Genomic DNA, 17,450 nt, shown 5'->3' with positions numbered 1-17,450 from the left:
ATGCACTCCTGTGTGTGTGTGTGTTTTTGTAAGCTATAGGTTGGCATCTAAGTTTTCTGCTTTATTTTTTGAGTTGGAGTCTCTCACTGCACCTGGAGCTTGCAAAATCAACTAGACTTGCTGGCTACAAACTGCAGGGATCTTTCCCTGTCTGCTTCCATCTGGTGAGATTAGAGGCCTGTGTCACCATGCTCATCTTTTTACGTGGATCCTAGGGATGGAAATAATGTTTACATGTCAAGCATTTAATGACTGAGCCATCTCCTGGGGTGTCTTTAAGACCAATGAATAGATCTTGGGTATACTACACAACTGCATGTCCTTTTCTTTGATCCATGAAGCCCTGTTAGTAGGCTCATGTGTATATAAGATTAGGGCTCCTCAGTGGAGCATGAGTGGTAGTGTTTTTAAGATAAGGTTTTGTGTCACATAGGCTCGCCTTAAACAAACTATGTTGCCTCAGATGACTCCAGATCATTCTGTCTCTACCTCCTAAATACTGAGATTCTGAGTGTGTGCTGCCCTGGCTTATATACAATTCCTTTTAGGGGTGTGTGTGTGTGTGTGTGTGTGTGTGTGTGTGTACATTCATGATGCCCAAAGAAAAGTAGATCTGAACCAGAAAAGCTAATTGAAGTGGGTTGTTTCTGGCATCATTTGGCACCGCCTTCCTACCATGTGACGTACTATTTCTTAGCACCTGTGTTGGGTGGCCCCAGCTACCTTTGGTTTTTCTTGGCTTTTACAGACAACCACGCGGACTCATGTAATAACACCAGGTAAACTAAATTTCTAAAGAGAGAAAGAATCTGTAAAACACTTATCAAGGTCTATAATAAAGAACTCAATAAAGTATGGCTAATACATTGTTGCCTTTAGAGTTCAATTTTTAAAACATTTGTATGTATAATTAGTGAACAACATCAAATGAAAGTTCTTACTCTTTTAATTTTAAGATTTTCTTACCAATATCATGGGTAAAATCTTTTATGATAATTATTTTCTAGTACTTAATAATTTCTTTTTAAAAATCATTAAATAAAAAGAGAACAAATTGATTTTTTCTTTCCTCACAAAGGCTCATTCTTTGTTTTTTCCCCTTTCTAATACATAGTCTTATATTGTGCATTGCTCTCAGGGTATTATTGGGAGACAATGTTTTCCCAGTGTCTTAGTGCCTTGAAAATGTCTGGTAAATACCTGATTATGAAAGAAGCACAGTCATATTGCTACACTTGGGCTTCAGATTTATAATAGTCATCAATACTATATTGATAGAGTGTGGGTAAGGGGAGAAGAGACGGTAGATGAATTGTGGTACCACAGTATTTTACATACATGGTAAAATTGTCAAAGAATAAATTAATAAAAATATTATGTGTCAATAGAAAAAAATCTGTGTTGTTATAATTGTCTCTATAGAGATCAATGTTCTTTATTGTTAAATTAATAGGTGTGTAGTAAAATAAGTATACACACAGCTTTTAGAAATTAGACCACATTGATTCCTTTTGTTCTGTTTTTCCCTTTTCTTATTATTATTCTTTAGTGCTTTTTTACAATGTAGTCATTGTCCCCCTTCTGGTCCGCCCTCCGACTGTTCCTCATCCCATTCCTCCTCCCCCTCCTCCCAAACCTAGTCTCCAAAAGGATGTCCCCACCCTCACACCCCAGACCTCCCCATACTTTAAGTGCTTCTTGGCCATTCACGATTCCTCTGTTGTGAATCCTCTGTTTAGTTCTATATCCTTTTTTTTTTGATTGGATTGTTTGGGTTTTTTTGGAGTTTAGCTTCTTGAGTTCTTTATGTATTTTGGGTATTAGCCCTCTATACATGTGGGGTTAGTAAAGATTTTTCCCCCAATTTGTAGGTTGCTGATTTGTCCTATGGACTATGTCCTTTGCTTTTCATAAGCTTTTCAGTTTCATGAGGTTCCATTTATCAATTCTTGATCTTAGAGCCTGGGCCACTGGAGTTTTGTTTAGGAAATCCGTATGCTTGTGTCCTTTATATAAAGGTTTCTTCTTGACTTACTTAATGTTTTATTTTAGATGAACCATCTCCTGGAATCATTCCACAATATAAAGAAAGAATGTCTTCTGTCACTCACAGTCCAGAGATAATGGATTCATTAGAACTTCGGCCATTTTCCAAACCAGAAATAGCACTTACAGAAGCCTTACGGCTTTTAGCTGATGAGGACTGGTAAGTTAGCAACCCTTCCTAATATTCTTCATAGTGTCACTGAAGATTATTTTAGTTCTTAGGCATCTGAGCCTTTTGAACTTACTAATGTAGCTACCTCTGGCCCAGATGTGTTAGCAATTATGTTTTAACTTCTATGTCATAAGGGCTTAGTTCAGTTTCATTATGTTATGTAAAACCTTTGGTATTGGACTATACGTCTCATAATTAACTTGAAATATAATGTATAACAAGCAATTTTGGAAACAACTACAGCATCAGGATTTTAATCCCAGCACTCAGAAGGCAGAAGCATGTGGATCACTGAATTCCAGGCCAGCCTGGTCTAAAGAGTGAGTTCTAGGACAGCTGGGGCAAGTCAAGACAGAGAAACCCTGTCTTAGGGGTTTGGCGGGGGCAGGGGGGGGGATCCCACATTCTGTAAATACTTGGCAGGTTTCGGCTGGAGCGTCTGGTAGCATTCTTTTTTTTCTCATTTTCTCCTGGATCCCCTCAAAGAGCTTACAGTCCAGTTCTAAACCTCATCATCAGCCCTCCTCTGCCAGACTATGTGCATCAGCATCAAACTGTGCCCTTGAGCTTGGGGTCTTACTCACGGCTTACACACATGCCCTGCACCCTTAGATTGACCCCCAGTACTTAGTATGTCTCCTATTTTAAAGTCTCAGTGACTCTTCGTCTCTACAGCTTTACCTCCTGTTTAGTTATTCACTTCTTTAATTGTCTCTCAGTTAAGACTCATGTCACCAACACTATAGCCACTATTTTGTTAAATTGATACTATATTTTTTTGTTGTCTTGGTAAATTCACTTTGCCTTAGAAAGATCAGCCTGTTGGTTCTTTTCCTGCTGTAGTGCTTTCTGATTCTTTTATTCTGTTTTAGGAGTACTGTGCAATTCAGTCCTCTGGTGTTCTCCAAGCTACATTCATTGTATATATCAGGGATAGTCTTTCCTTGGCAACTGTTTTCTGTAAATCACCAGAGAGTATATATTTTAGTTGGCAGATATCTCTGTTGTGAGCTCTCAACTCTGCTGTTGTGTATTAGATAGCTTGAGATGGTGGACACTTAAAATCAGAGCACCTGGGAAGTTGCAGCAGGGAGCCAGACTACTGCATAGTGAGTTTGAGCCAGCATGGGCTATATAATACCTTGTCTATAATACCCCCTCACCCAAACCCACAAGCAAGAAGACAATAGAATATATGAATTTGAAACTATCTAAGGCTGGAGAGATGGCTCAGTGATTTAGAACACTTGTTGCCATTACAGAGGACTTGATTATGATTCCAAGTATCCATGTGATGGCTCACAGTCATCTATACCTATAGCTCCATGGGATCTGATACCCTCTTCTAGACTCCATGGACTTCTCCCCATCCACCCTAGTCCCATCCACCATAGTGTTTGCAAGGGGGCACTCCATTTAGGGGAGGTTCTTATTGTTGGTAAGAGAGCAAAGATCCAGAAGCACTTGAAAGAGCCCAGGGCAGAAAGAAAGGAAAGCAGACTGGACATAGCCGGGCTTGGGAAGTGGAAGAGTGGGGAGAGTAAGAGAGAGCAGAGTGAGAAAGCGCAGGGAGACAGATCATGTAAGTGAAGGTGGATGAGTAGTGTTCAGCTTGAGCTGATTATAGACATATTGGGAGCCTCAGACCTAATGTATCTATTCTTGTCTAATCTTAGCATCTTTCTTCAGCTCGTGCTTAGGTAGTCATATCAGTGATACTCTCCGGGTTTAGCTGCTGACATTCCTGTGAGGCACAGTTGTTCAGAAGACTGCTTGATCCTCTGGCTCATGGTTTTGTTTTTGTTTTTTTTCTTGTTCCCTCTTCCACACTGCTCCCTGAGCCTTGGGGATGTAAAGCTTGACAAAAACAGAAGGAAAATAGAAGTCTAAGAAGATATAAAACAAACAATTTTAATTAATATGAAAATGATACATAATAAATTTTATAAACATAACTATAATTATAATTGTATTCCATATGTGAAGCTGAAGACTTAAAGTATTTTTAAAAATACAAATATATTATGTCCAGATGAAAATTTTACTTTTTGAGATGACAGATATACTGAATGGGATTAACTGATGACTAGACATGGTAGAAGAAAAGAGTGATAAATCTGAAGGTATATATAAAAACTAATAAAAACACTGAAAATATAGATTGAGGAAATGGTTCCGTGGATATCAGAGTTTGAATCCTCATGCATCCACATTAATGCCCACCACAATTCCGGTGCTCAGAAGTCATCAGATACATGAGGCTCTGGTCCACACAGCAGCTACATAACTGAATTGGCAAGCTCTGGGATCAAGTAGGAGACCCTGTTTGGATACGTAGAGAGTAATTGAGGAAGATATCCAGTTTGGATCTCTTGCTTTTCCACTCATATCCACATGTGCACACACACAGATAATACATATACACATGCCAGGCAGGACCACCACCACCACAACAACAATAAACAACAACAAAATTAGGCTAGTGAGGTGGCTCAGCAGGTAAAATTGCTAGCACTGTAAGCCTGACAGCCTGAGTTGGATCCAAGAAACCATGGTAAAGAGAACCAGCTCCCAGCGGTTGTCCTTTGACCTCCGTATACATGCCGTGCTATGTGCCCATCCTCACACATAGTGCACACATGGTGGACACCAGCAGTATTACCAACTACACTGGTTTGATCCTTCACATTCTTTATACATAGAAATGAAAATCATCAAATATGATGTTACGCCTAACTAACAGCTGAGTCCCAACCTACTTTGTTAGTGTCCACCCTTCGTCAGACCCCTTAAGTCTGAAAATGAAAGATATAAATACAAACTCTAGAAATCAGCATGTTGGTTTTCACTGCTCTGAGTCATTTCCTTACCAGGGAGCTAACAAGTCACTTTTGACCTTCTTTTTCTCTCACTGCTTTTCTTAGCTTGGTTTGTTCTTTGTCTCCTACTCTCCAGAAAGAAGACGGCACTTTTACTGAGAAAAATCATGACTCAGCTTGACTCTTATGGTGGATTTTGTTGTTAAAAATTTTTATAGAGAGATGTTGGAGATTACTAAATAATAAGTAAAGAAATAAAAAATAAGAAAGTAATTTCCTCATTGCCAAAAAAAAAAGAAAAAGAAAAATAGAAAAGAAAAGACATTGGAGATTCTGTTCTATGACTTTGTCATTCCTGTGTCCATAGGGAGAAGAAGATGGAGGGACTGAATTTTGTCCGATGCTTAGCTGCTTTTCATTCCGACCTGTTGAACACAAAATTACATGAAACAATCTTTGCAGTAGTTCAAGAGGTAATGCTTTGTGATAAATTGAGGACTGTTTAATTAATTAGGAGTTAACATACCACACTTAACTTGATTTTCACATTGTTTAGACAACTCTACATTTTCTGATTTGAGTGTACTTATATGTGTAGAGCATACTTTATTTGTAATATTTGAAAAGATATTTGATGTTGATTTTTTAGGATATATAACAATGCATAATCATGACCAGGCATGGTGGTGCATTCCTTTAATCCCAGCAGTGGGGAGGCAAATACAGGCTGATCTCTGTGAGTTTAAGGGCAGCAAGGTCTACATAGTGAGTTTCAGGATGACCAGGACTACAGAGAGAAACCTTAACTAAACAAGCAAACATATAATTTTATGATATTTAAATACTAAAGATGAATTCCAGAGTGATATTGCTGAGTTTCTAACATGTGAAAAGTTCTGTCTCATAATTGTTTTTTAGGTGAAAAATTTACGCTCTGGAGTGTCCCGGGCTGCTGTGGTGTGCCTAGGTGACCTTTTTACATACCTGAAAAAGAGCATGGATCAAGAACTAGATACTGCAGTAAGAGCTTTGTTGCACAAGGCTGGAGAATCGAATACATTCATAAGGGAAGACGTTGACAAGGCATTGAGAGCTATGGTTAATAATGTAACTCCTGCGCGTGCAGTCACTTCCCTCATCAATGGAGGACAGAGGTAATGTTCAAAATAATCTGGAAATACCCTCAAACTACAAACTAGATTGTGCTTCTGTGGATAGTGAGGATAAAAGCAAATTTTGCACAAATAGTTTCTACAATAGAGTCCTGTGTTAAGCATGAAAAGAAACATAATATTGTTTTCCTAATAATATCACGTATGTTCAAAGATCTGAAACTAAGTAAAGCTTAGCTGTTGTCAGTCATGTTCTTCATGAGTACATTGGGACTTTAGGTAAGATGATGATGGGCTAGAAGCTGTCTCTGAGGCTGGCATGGAAATGCAACTCTAATCATAAAGGCATTTATAACTTCAAATAGTCTTGACCAGAAAAGAACCTTTTCATGGCAAATCATAGTCAAGATGTAAAAAAGGCATAATGAAATCCATTATTATGTATTAATTAATGAATGCTAATAAAAATATTGTCAAAAATGCAAAGCGGAGAAACAATATTAAAAGCTATGATGAAGGGTCTGGTCAGAGGGCTCAGCTGGCAAAGCCGCCTGCCACCATGCTTGGTCACTTTTGGTTGGTCCTCAGTTCTTACATGCTGCAAGATGCAAACTATTCCTGTGAGTTGTCCTCTGACCTCCACACTCATTACATAGCAGACATATTCACACACATGTACTCAGATATTCATACACACTTTTAAAAATGACTTCAGCAACAACAACAAAAACCCTTACAGCTAACCTATAAAGACAGGCATCTCAGAATCACATCACATGTCTCACAGCTCAGAACCCAGGAAACATGGATGTAGTTTAAGTCATAAAAGGAAATAGCTGCTGACCGAGATGTAAGAGAAAGCTGTCTTTTAAATCCGATGGAGAAACGAGGATCTTTCTACATAATGCACAACAGGCAATTCATGACAACCAAGCCAGCACTGAGGAGAACACTCAAGGAATACTGTACAGTAAAGAAGAAAGTCATTCATGTGAGCACAAGAAAGAATACATTTCGTGAGAGGAAGAGTTGAACATGAGAAAACCCTCTATTCCTGGCACAGTAAAGAAGCCCTAATATGAACAGGGAGAAGAGAAGAACTAGCACTAGTCCACTCCTCCAGAACCAGTTAACAAAACTGCCCGTTACCAGCCTTTCCATAATAACCTTAAATAGAAAGAGGCACCATTAACAGATACGATCATTTGGGTGTGCTGCTGCATGCTTTCATCTTAGCCCTTGGATGGCAGAAGGCAGATGTCTGAGTTAGAAATTAGCCTGGCCTGCCTAACAATGTAGTGGAAACATGCCTCAAAATAAATAATAAAAGTAAAAGTTGCAGACCAGCTGATGAGATTAAATTCCAGATCTGTTTATAGGAAGTGCACCTCACTGGAAGAGAGACCAACTGAGAGTCAAAGCATGGATGTCAACCTTTGAAGCATAAACAAGTGTAGCTGTTTTGATACCTAATGAAATAGAGTTGAAACCACGTGTCAGAAAAGATAATGATAATACATATTAATGAAGGCAACAGTTTATCAAGAAGTTACAATAATTACAAATATAGTTAATGTTGAGATGCCTAACTTCATCAAAGAAACACTAAGGAGAATGAAAGATCAGAAGGATCTTGATACAGTACTAGTGTGTGACTTTATTATCTTATCAAGTCTTTTAATAGGTCAGCGAAACTAAAAATCAACAAAGAAACCTGAGTGCTAAACTTGAGTAGAAGATGAGATAGCTCAGCAGGTAATGGCCTCTGCTCCGACCCTGGCTACTTGAATTCTGTCCCAGATCCTATGATGGAGAAGAGAACAGATTCCTTCACATACGCGCATTGACGTGTGCTTCCACAGTCACATTCCCACACTCACTAATAACACAGACCAATTGAATTTAATAGCTGTCTGCAGAATGTGCCATCTCACAGCGTTGGAATACACGTTTTTTTTACAGCATCCTATAGAACCTCTAAAATTGATCACAAAATAGACAGTAAAGCAAGTCTTAATAAATACAAAAAGTATTGACATTTTTGATGTATCTTCTTGGGGACAGATAATGTGCAACCTTTGTCATTTTAAGCTTTTAGGAATATTAGTGAGTTGTTAAATTTTTAACAAATTAAATTTGTTGAACAGTAATATACTCTTGGAAAAAGTTCATGCCTCATCTTACTTTTACTTCGTCATGCTTTCTTGTAGCCATCTGCACATTGCAGTAAGAAGATGTACAGCCCAGCACCTGGCAGATGTAGTAGAGTGTATGGAACCAGAGCGAGTCTCATGTGGAACAAAGGATATGGCTGATCGTTTATTGCCCGCTGCTGCCAAGTTTGCTCAAGACAGTTCACAAGAAACCAGGTGAATAACTGGTAATATTTTCTAAGTTTTTCCTTTTTCATAATTAAAAATTTATACTTGCTCATTTTGTGTGTGAGGGCAGGGGAACACGTGTGCCGTGGGACACACATGTCATGGTGTGCACGTGAAAGACACACATGTCATGGTGTGCACGTGAAAGTCAGAGCATTTTGCTCAGTCTCCTTCTACCACGTGGGTTCTTGGGGTTGAATTCAAGTCACCAGGCTTGAAGGCCAGTGCCTTTACACACACTGAAAATTTAGAAATAAGGCTTTAGAAGGTGGAGATTTTTAAAAAGAAATAAACATTCTTCTGAATGGAAAAATGATAGACACTGGGGGATAGTCTTATTTACCAATTTTAAGTGATACTGAACATAGTGAATTTTCCAAATTTACAGATGTCACTTCATAATTCTTAGTAAGATTTTACATCATTGAATGATACAAGACTGGAATGAGCAGGAAAGTGGCAGAACTTTATTGTGGGCAAAAGTCACATAAATTTTGGGAAAAATTAGGTGTTTAAAGCAAATAGATAAAAATCAAAGAGGTACACATGTCAAATATAGGAATAACAACATATTAACAACAGAAAATAATGTAGTTATACTTACAGTACTTTATAAATTTCGGATGACTATTACTTGAACCAGTCTAGGAAGGTTAGTAACAATCAGCTAAGAAGGCAAGATAGTGTTTATAACATAATACCTAGAGCGGTAGCATACCGCCAGACCGTCTCTGAGGCATCAGCTCACAGATAATGATTATAGACCTTTTATTAATAAGAATGCTTTAGGCCTTCACTTAGGCTTGTTCCCAACTAGCTCTAAATTAACCTGTTTACTTTAATCTGTGTTCTGCCATGTGGCTCTTTACCTGTCTTCAGTTTCTTTGTTTTTGTTTTTGTTTTTTGTTTTTTGTTTTTTTGTTTGTTTGTTTTGTTTTTCGAGACAGGGTTTCTCTGCGTAGCCCTGGCTGTCCTGGAACTCACTCTGTAGACCAGGCTGGCCTCGAACTCAGAAATCTGCCTGCCTCTGCCTCCCAAGTGCTGGGATTAAAGGTGTGCACCACCACCGCCCGGCTCTCTCCTCAGTTTCTTACATCCAACCTCCTCCAAGTCTGACTCTTTCCCTGGGTGTTTCACCTAGTCTCTCCTGCCCTGCTATAGGCTGTCAGCTGTTAATTAAACCAATTACCTTAGGTTAGTCACTTTCATCAGAAGGAGAAGATGTTAAAAAATATGATAAAGTTACTGCTTCATACACAGTGCACAAGAATAGTTTTCCAACATCAGCAGGAAATTTTTATTTAGTCAGAAATATAGGGTAAGTTCCTTTTCTATATCACTATTGCCCTTCAATAAGTTATTTATTTAGTCTTTGTTGATCAGTTTTGTACGTTTAGGAGGGATGGACATGATAGGCACTCTAAGCATGGGCAAAATATATAGGTTTAAGAAGTGGTAATGCATACCTCTAATCCCGCACTCAGGTGGCAGAGCAAATGGATCTCTGGGTCTGCACAGGGAATTCCAGGCCAGCCAGGACTATATAAAGAGACCATGGGGTTTTTTTTTGTTTGTTTGTTTCTTTTTTCTTTTGTTTTGGAGGTTTTTTTTTATTTGTTTTTTGGGTTTTCTTATTGCTGTTTTGTTTTTTTTTTTTTTTTTTTTTTTTTTAAAGTGGAAAGAGCATTCTTTGTGCAAGAAAGTTAAAGAATTTAAAATGTTTTGACCTTTTAAGACAAAGATGTCTGTTATTCACATATCTAGAGTTAAATCTTGTAGGATTCCTTATACCAAAAGCTAATATTGTGAGTAAATGCATTTTCTATTGTTATATAAGATATCAGCACAATGTAGCAGTGTAAGGCTGCTTTGGTTATTCAGTTCTTTACTTGAGAAGTCTAGCATGACCCAACTGAGTCCCCTGCTTAGTGTTCCATGTGGTTAAAATAAAGTTGATGGCAGAATTCAGGTGTTGCTAGAGGTCCTGTAAAATAAACCACTTGAATCCCCTGGTGTAGAATCTCTCTTACCTCCTGTTCCATAAGTACCCACAGAAAGCTTTCTAATTCTAAGGACAGTCTGATTAGATGAGGCCCATGCACAAGGGATATCTCATACAAATTTCAGGAATTTGAGTAAGACAGCTTAGAGAAACCATTTTAAAAGTTCCATAAAAAGCCCAGTGGTGGTGGTGCATGCCTTTGATCCCAGCATTCAGAGGTAGAGCCATGTGGGTCAATGAATATGAGGCTAGCATGGTCTTCACAGTGAGTTCCAGGACATCTGGGGCTACACAGAGAAACCTTGTATTGAAAAAACAAAACAAACAAAAACATTTAGAAAAATCCAAGCCAGGCAGTGGTGGTGCACGCCTTTAATCCCAGCACTTGGGAGGCAGAGGCAGGCGGATTTCTGAGTTTGAGGCCAGCCTGGTCTACAGAGTGAGTTCCAGGACAGCCAGGGCTACACAGAGAAACCCTGTCTAAAAAAAAAAAAAAAAAAACAGAAAAACCAACAACAACAACAACAACAACAAAATCCAAGAGAGCCAGACATAGTAATAACTGTAATTTACAACTCAGAAAGCTGAGGAAAGCTGAAGCAGGCTGAGTGATCTCAAGCTCAAGGATAGCCTGGGCTGTTTAGTACGGCTCTGCTTCAAAACAAAACAAAACAGAGTTCAAGAGGATGAAATCATTGACTAGTAAGAAAGAGATAAAGAATTCCTAGTGGTTATAAGATGTGTCCTTATCTTTTACTAGCCCTGCCCTGTCCAGCAGGGCGGTGAACAGGGTCCAGGAAGATCACCTGAAAGAGAGAATGGGGGAAACAGGTGAATGCAAAGAACCATGGCTTGTCTATAGGCTGATCAAACCGTCATTTTTATCATTTTCACACAAGGGTTGTATACACATAAAGACAGGATATGGGGAAGGGGATGATGCAGGAGTGTAGGTGTTCTCAGATATCTTCCAGAACAGGGTATCAGCTGGGTGAAGAAGCAGGCAGCAGGTCACTATGACTCTTGACTATGATTCACTTGTTTCTTATCTAAGCTGTTACTATCCACCAAGGCTACCTATCCACAAGGTCTATGACTATCCAGGCTGGTGCCTGTTTACAAGATCTTATAGCTATCTGTTTTAGGGTCAGTATTTTTCCACAGAGACCAAGACTTTGTGTTAGCAAGCACGTATGGCTGACTTAGGCCTGTTGCTGATTATAGGCCTTCACTGCATAAGCAAGGCTGCTCCTGACATAGCCCCACCCTCTTTTGCTTTGTGTTTTCCATTTTGTGCTGAGGTTAAACCTAGAACCTTAAACACTAGGAAAGTGCTGCACCACAGAGCCTGTGTTCTCTGCAGTTGGGAGAGTACAAAATGCTTAGTTAGTCTGTGGGGGTTTTACCGGTGCTCAGGTTTTTAGGTCAGTTGTTCAATTTCTTAGTTTTAGCCTTTCCCATATTTCTGAGCATTATGGCAGACCTCTTTTTGACTTAATAGTCTAGGCTAACAGGTTGAATTGTTCTTGAAGTTACAGTTGAGTAGGTGTAGTTACCTGAAGAGTTATAGACTTTATTCTATCTGTGGGGAAAGTTCCTGTTCTTGGCTGTCATATGGTTTTCTTCAGTTTCATTACTGAGGAGATCTGGTTGTCAGACTGTCCTGAGATCATTCTGTTCTCACATGAACTTGTCTTTTGAGTCTTACAGTCTCCTGTAGTATTGACACTTGTCAATACAAGTGTAACTGTGACTTGTCTAAGTGCCAGTCCTCCTTTAGGAATAATACTGTGGTACTAAGATCTCTGTCCCGAGATGTCTCCAGTAGGCACCTCTATGATGCCTGATGTTCCACTATTAGATTGACATCTGGCTTCTTTACCTTAAGAGGGTTTGGCTTAGTTTATGTAACATAATCATAGCTTGACTATCCCACCATTTTAGTCGCATATCAACCTTAATTGTGTCATCTAACAGTGGGTTCATTTTTTACATTTGTAACTTAAATAATAGAGAATAGAATTTTGAAGAGTGGCATCCAGGTAAGTTTGGGTTAGGAAAGGAGAAAGAGAGAGTCAGAAAGACAGGATGTAGAGAAGGTTAACAAACAAAGGCCAGACCTTTTGGCTGGTGAGGAGCAGCAAAGTCCTTGCATGAGGATGCTAAGACAGAGATGATGCAATTCCCTTAGCTCTCAGTTCTGCAGAATGCAGGTTTAAATATGGACTGCTGTGCACACACACACACACACATACACACACACACACACACACACAAATCAAGAATTGCCAAAACTTATGCTTCCCATCTGACTTATGGCTGAAAGATTGAAGCTGCAATGCCTTTAAAAGGGAGCAGATATGAAAGCAAGGGGCTGCCGTTCTCTCACTCAGTCACTCAGTGACTTCTCTGCCTAAGGGGTTAGCAGTCTCTCTGTCCATAGCCCCTATCCCTTTCCTCGGGGAAAGTATATCAAGGACAGAAACTGAATCTGTTAATATATGTATTTCTTACAAATCCATAGGTATTATGGTCGAAAGATGCTTTTCCTCATGATGGGTCATCCTAACTTTGAAAAACTACTTGAAAAGTATATCCCGTCTAAAGATTTGCCATATATTAAAGAATCCGTTAAAAATTTACGGCAAAAGGTATGTAAATCAACTTTGTTATGTAAAACAATTTTTAAAACAAAGCTTTTAGGGGCTGGAGATGTGGTTCAGTGGTTAAGAGCACTGACTGCTCTTCCAGAGGTCCTGAGTTCAATTCCCAGCAACCACATGGTGGCTCACAACCATCTGTAATGGGATCCGATGCCCTCTTCTGGTGTGTCTGAAGACAGCTACAGACAGTGTACTCACACACATTAAATAAATAATTCTTTAAAAAAAAAAAAAAAAAAAAAAAACCAAAGCTTTTTTTTGTTTGTTTTTGGTTTTTGGTTTTTTTGTTTGTTTGTTTGTTTTTCGAGACAGGGTTTCTCTGTATAGCCTTGGCTGTCCTGGAACTCACTCAGTAGACCAGGCTGGTCTCTAACTCAGAAATCCACCTGCCTCTACTTCCCAAGTGCTGGGATTAGAGGCGTGCGACACCACTGCCCGGCAAAAACAAAAAGCTTATAAGCCAGGCATTCACAGCATTTGAAAGGCAGAGGCAAGAAAATTAGAAGGGTGTCCTCAGCTGCATATTGAGTGCTGGCTTAGCCTTGGCAACATAATACCTACTCTAAAAAACAAACAAACAAACAAAACAAAACAAAACAAAAAACCTCCAAATAAATAAAGTAATAAATTAATATATTAAGAAATAAATGAGTAAAAATAAATACAGGGCTTATTTTTCCTTAAAAATAAAGAATATAAACAATTAAAGAGTTGTTTTTTAGATTACTTTATGTTCCCTATTTTGATGTATGTACACTTGGCCCTAAAGGATAAATGTCCATTGCTTATTAACATTTAAATTATGAGGCTGAGAGATGCCTCAGTGGTTAAGAGCACATTCTACTCTTCCAGAAGACCCAGGTTCAATTCCAGCACCTACATGGTGGCTTACGACTGTCTGTAACTTGAATTCCACAGGACCAGTATCTTCTTCTGGATGCCTAGGACCAGGACAAACATGTGGTACACAGACATACAGATAGAAAAAACACATAAAATAATAGTGGAAATAATTTTTAAAGTAAATATTAAAAAAGAAAAAGTAAATGATGTTAGGACACTGTTTGAAGAAAATCTTAGCTGGAGAGATGGCTCAGCAGTTAAGAGCACTGACTGTTCTTCCAGAGGTCCTGAGTTCAAGTCTCAGCAACTACATGGTGGCTCACAACCATCTGTTATGAGATCTGGTGCCCTCTTCTGGTGTGTCTGAAGACAGCAATAGTGTTCTTGTCATATATATAAAATAAATAAATAAAATCTTTTTTTTTTTTTTTAATCTCTAAGCTAGAAAAAAATCTTATTTGCTAGGCTATTGTTATGTTAGAACTGTAAGACTCGGATTAAAATTCAAACCACATAATAGCACAGCAGTTCATTTCTATAACTGCAATGTTTATTTTTATAAAATGAGCATAGTAGTAAAATGTAAAAAAATACATTTTTAATGTGCTTAATGTACACTTTTTATATTGTAACTTCATGTCACTTTTTAAATGACCTTGGGCTAAAAACTCAATTATAAAGGGATATACAAATATATATAGTAACAAGCATTTTAGACTAAATTTTCTGCCTATTAATATTGACTGTTTCATAGAGAACTTGCTCATACAGAACTTACTAAAATAGCCATGCAAAGAAATGAGTAAAATGAAGTTGATTGTATTTGTGAGTCATTTCAAGTAGAATAAATAGAAAAATGTTTAATATTTTAGTGTGTGTGTGTGTGTTTGTGTGTAGTTGTGAGAATATTATGGTGACCATGTGGAGGTTAGAGAACAACTTTGTAGAATTGGTTCTCCCCTCAACTCAGCTTCTGTATGGGTTCCAGGAAAAAAGTCTGGCCATCAGGCAGGCATGCACAGCAAGGCCTTTTACCCACCCACTGAGCTTCTCTCCAGGCTTCATAGAATTAGTACTGTGTTTTATCAGGGCTGCTTTGAAAAGTCGATTTGTAAGCTATTCCACTGCTAGTTTTAAGATGTCTCCCATTGACTTTGTGTTTACTTACAGGGTTTGGGAGAGATACCACTAGACACACCATCAGCAAAAGGAAGGCGCTCTCACACTGGCAGTGTTGGGAACACAAGGTCATCATCTGTTTCTCGAGATGCTTTCAGTTCTTCTGAGAGGTAACATGATCTGATCGTCCACAGTGTTTGAGAAATGACCCTCATTATCTCAACTAGATGTTCTAATGATCTGTCTCAGTAGAAAAGAACATTTTTAAACCAAACTGTTTTTAGTGTATTTAACTAGTTATCTGTAATGCCAACTAAAAATTAATATTGTTGAGTTTTTATTAAGTATTACTGTATGTATAATTTTAAGCTATTAGACAATCATTATATACTGACAATAGAATTTTTAAAATTTTTCAAACTATCAATATAGTTTCTGTTACCTAGTTTCTTAAAAAAAATATTTAAATTACATTGTTCATTTTGTGTGTGTGCATGTCTTTGGAAGGGTAAGCATGTGCCACAGTGAGCATTCGGAAGTCAGCAAACAGTTTGTAAGAGTCGGCTCTTTTTCCACTATATGAGTCCCAGTGATTGAGCTCAGGTCCTCAAGCTTAAATTCTTGTAATTCAAAAATCATACCAAAAGGTCATAATGATTGTTTTCTAGACTTTTAAAATCGTAGTGTCAACATATTATGGTTGTTAAGTTACTTAAGCATATTATAAATCTGGAAGGCCCCTGTCTGATATATTTTTAATGTATTTTAAAGAATGTTTTTGAATAGGTGCTTAGGTGTCCTAGTTATAAAACACCATGACCAAAGTGACTTTGAGAGGAAAGGGTTTATTTGGCTTAAGCTTTCACATTATTATTCATAATTGAAGGAAGTCAGAACATGAACTCAATCAGGGTAGGAACCTGGAGGCAGGAGCTGATACAGAAGCCATCACAGAGTGCTGCTGACTGGCTGGCTCTTCGTGGCTTATTCCCCTGCTTTCTTATAGAACCCAGGACCACGACCCCAGGGATGACACCACCCACTACGGCCTTGGACCTCCCGTGTCATTAAGAAAAACGCCTACAGTCCAACCTTATGGAAGGAAATTTTCAACTCAGGTTCTCTTTACTCAGATGACTATAGCTTTTGTGTCAAATTGACATAAAACCAGCAAGCAAAATAGTAATAGATAGATAGATAGATAGATAGATAGATAGATAGATAGATGTGTATATTATTTATGTACTTCAGTATAGGTTTAATACCAAATTGAAAGTCTACACTGCATGAGTACCATGGGACGTGAGGGCCTATATTCACATATATTGTCTGCATATACATTGTACGTACAACACATCTATCAAAAGGAAAGAAATAATCTTTTAATAATGCTGGCCACTCACAACATAGAAGCTGGGATAGGAGGTTCCAATCTCAACCCATAGAAAAGTTCCTTGCACTTAGAGAGTTCAGAGGGGAGGTGTCTCAGATTAGAAGGGAGGGCTCTCTGACCGTGTCAGGTTAGTGAAGTTATTAGGTAAAATATAAGGCAGTAGTTTTGGCAGTGAACCATATTGTTTAACCTGTCTTGATGCTACTACATGGCAGGATTTAAGACCTCTGTCTTTAGATATATCTCTTAAGTACCTTGTGTAAGATACTAATGAGATATAAGCCATGGCAAATACCTTAGGTGCAGTATTTGTGATCTTTGCTTATATATAAAATAGAACTGTATGCAACAGATTAGAGGGAGGTAGAACCCAAGGGATTATGGGTGTTGACTTCTATTTCTATTTTTAAATTAGAGCATTGTAGAAACTAAGATAAAGTCCCCCTTCCTTGTTATCCAATACCAGTTGGCCAGTTAATGACTCTTGAGTAAGGGATGAGTGTTTGTATTCATGCATCAAGAGGATGCTGTGCAGATGAGTCTATTTGGCATGCTCAGCTATGGTCTAAATGAGCTGGTGTAGTAGATGGCCTAGAAAGGGGCCTTTTAGATATCATGGTTCACATTCCATACTTTAAAGATGTGTGTGTGTGTGCGTGCGTGCGTGCGTGCGTGCGTGCGTGCGTGCATGCTCTTATGTGTGTACATGCGGAGGCCAGAGTTGACATCCAGTGTTTCCCTTTGTTACTCTACTTACTTATTTGTTTGTTTATTCTAAACAGGGTCTTTTTATGAAGGCCAAGCTGTCTTCCAACTCAGAGATTCACCTGCCCCTGCCTTTTGAGTGCTGGGATTAAAGATGTATATATACTACCACATCCAGTTTAAAACTACTGATCT

The 17,450-nt window shown here is 38.4% G+C and overlaps 1 protein-coding gene across 4 annotated transcripts in view; it reads left to right on the top strand.

The window, feature by feature from the left end:
* Togaram1 (TOG array regulator of axonemal microtubules 1) overlaps positions 1 to 17,450 on the top strand; it is a 64,595-nt gene that overhangs the window by 35,436 nt on the left and 11,709 nt on the right. For 3 of the 4 annotated variants that reach the window (XM_034513910.2, XM_034513907.2, XM_076941832.1), the window contains 6 exons: positions 2,053 to 2,206; positions 5,405 to 5,510; positions 5,956 to 6,191; positions 8,360 to 8,518; positions 13,057 to 13,183; positions 15,209 to 15,327. In XM_034513910.2, coding sequence (XP_034369801.1) covers positions 2,053 to 2,206; positions 5,405 to 5,510; positions 5,956 to 6,191; positions 8,360 to 8,518; positions 13,057 to 13,183; positions 15,209 to 15,327 — 901 coding nt within the window. Of the gene's footprint in view, positions 1 to 2,052; positions 2,207 to 5,404; positions 5,511 to 5,955; positions 6,192 to 8,359; positions 8,519 to 13,056; positions 13,184 to 15,208; positions 15,328 to 16,163; positions 16,276 to 17,450 lie in introns of all 4 variants that reach the window. The other variant, XM_076941833.1, reaches the window with a different exon arrangement.

The sequence above is a fragment of the Arvicanthis niloticus genome, chromosome 11 (genome assembly GCF_011762505.2).
Source record: "Arvicanthis niloticus isolate mArvNil1 chromosome 11, mArvNil1.pat.X, whole genome shotgun sequence".
In the NCBI taxonomy this organism is placed as follows: Eukaryota; Metazoa; Chordata; class Mammalia; order Rodentia; family Muridae; genus Arvicanthis; species Arvicanthis niloticus.
This window is presented reverse-complemented; position numbering and strand designations above follow the sequence as displayed.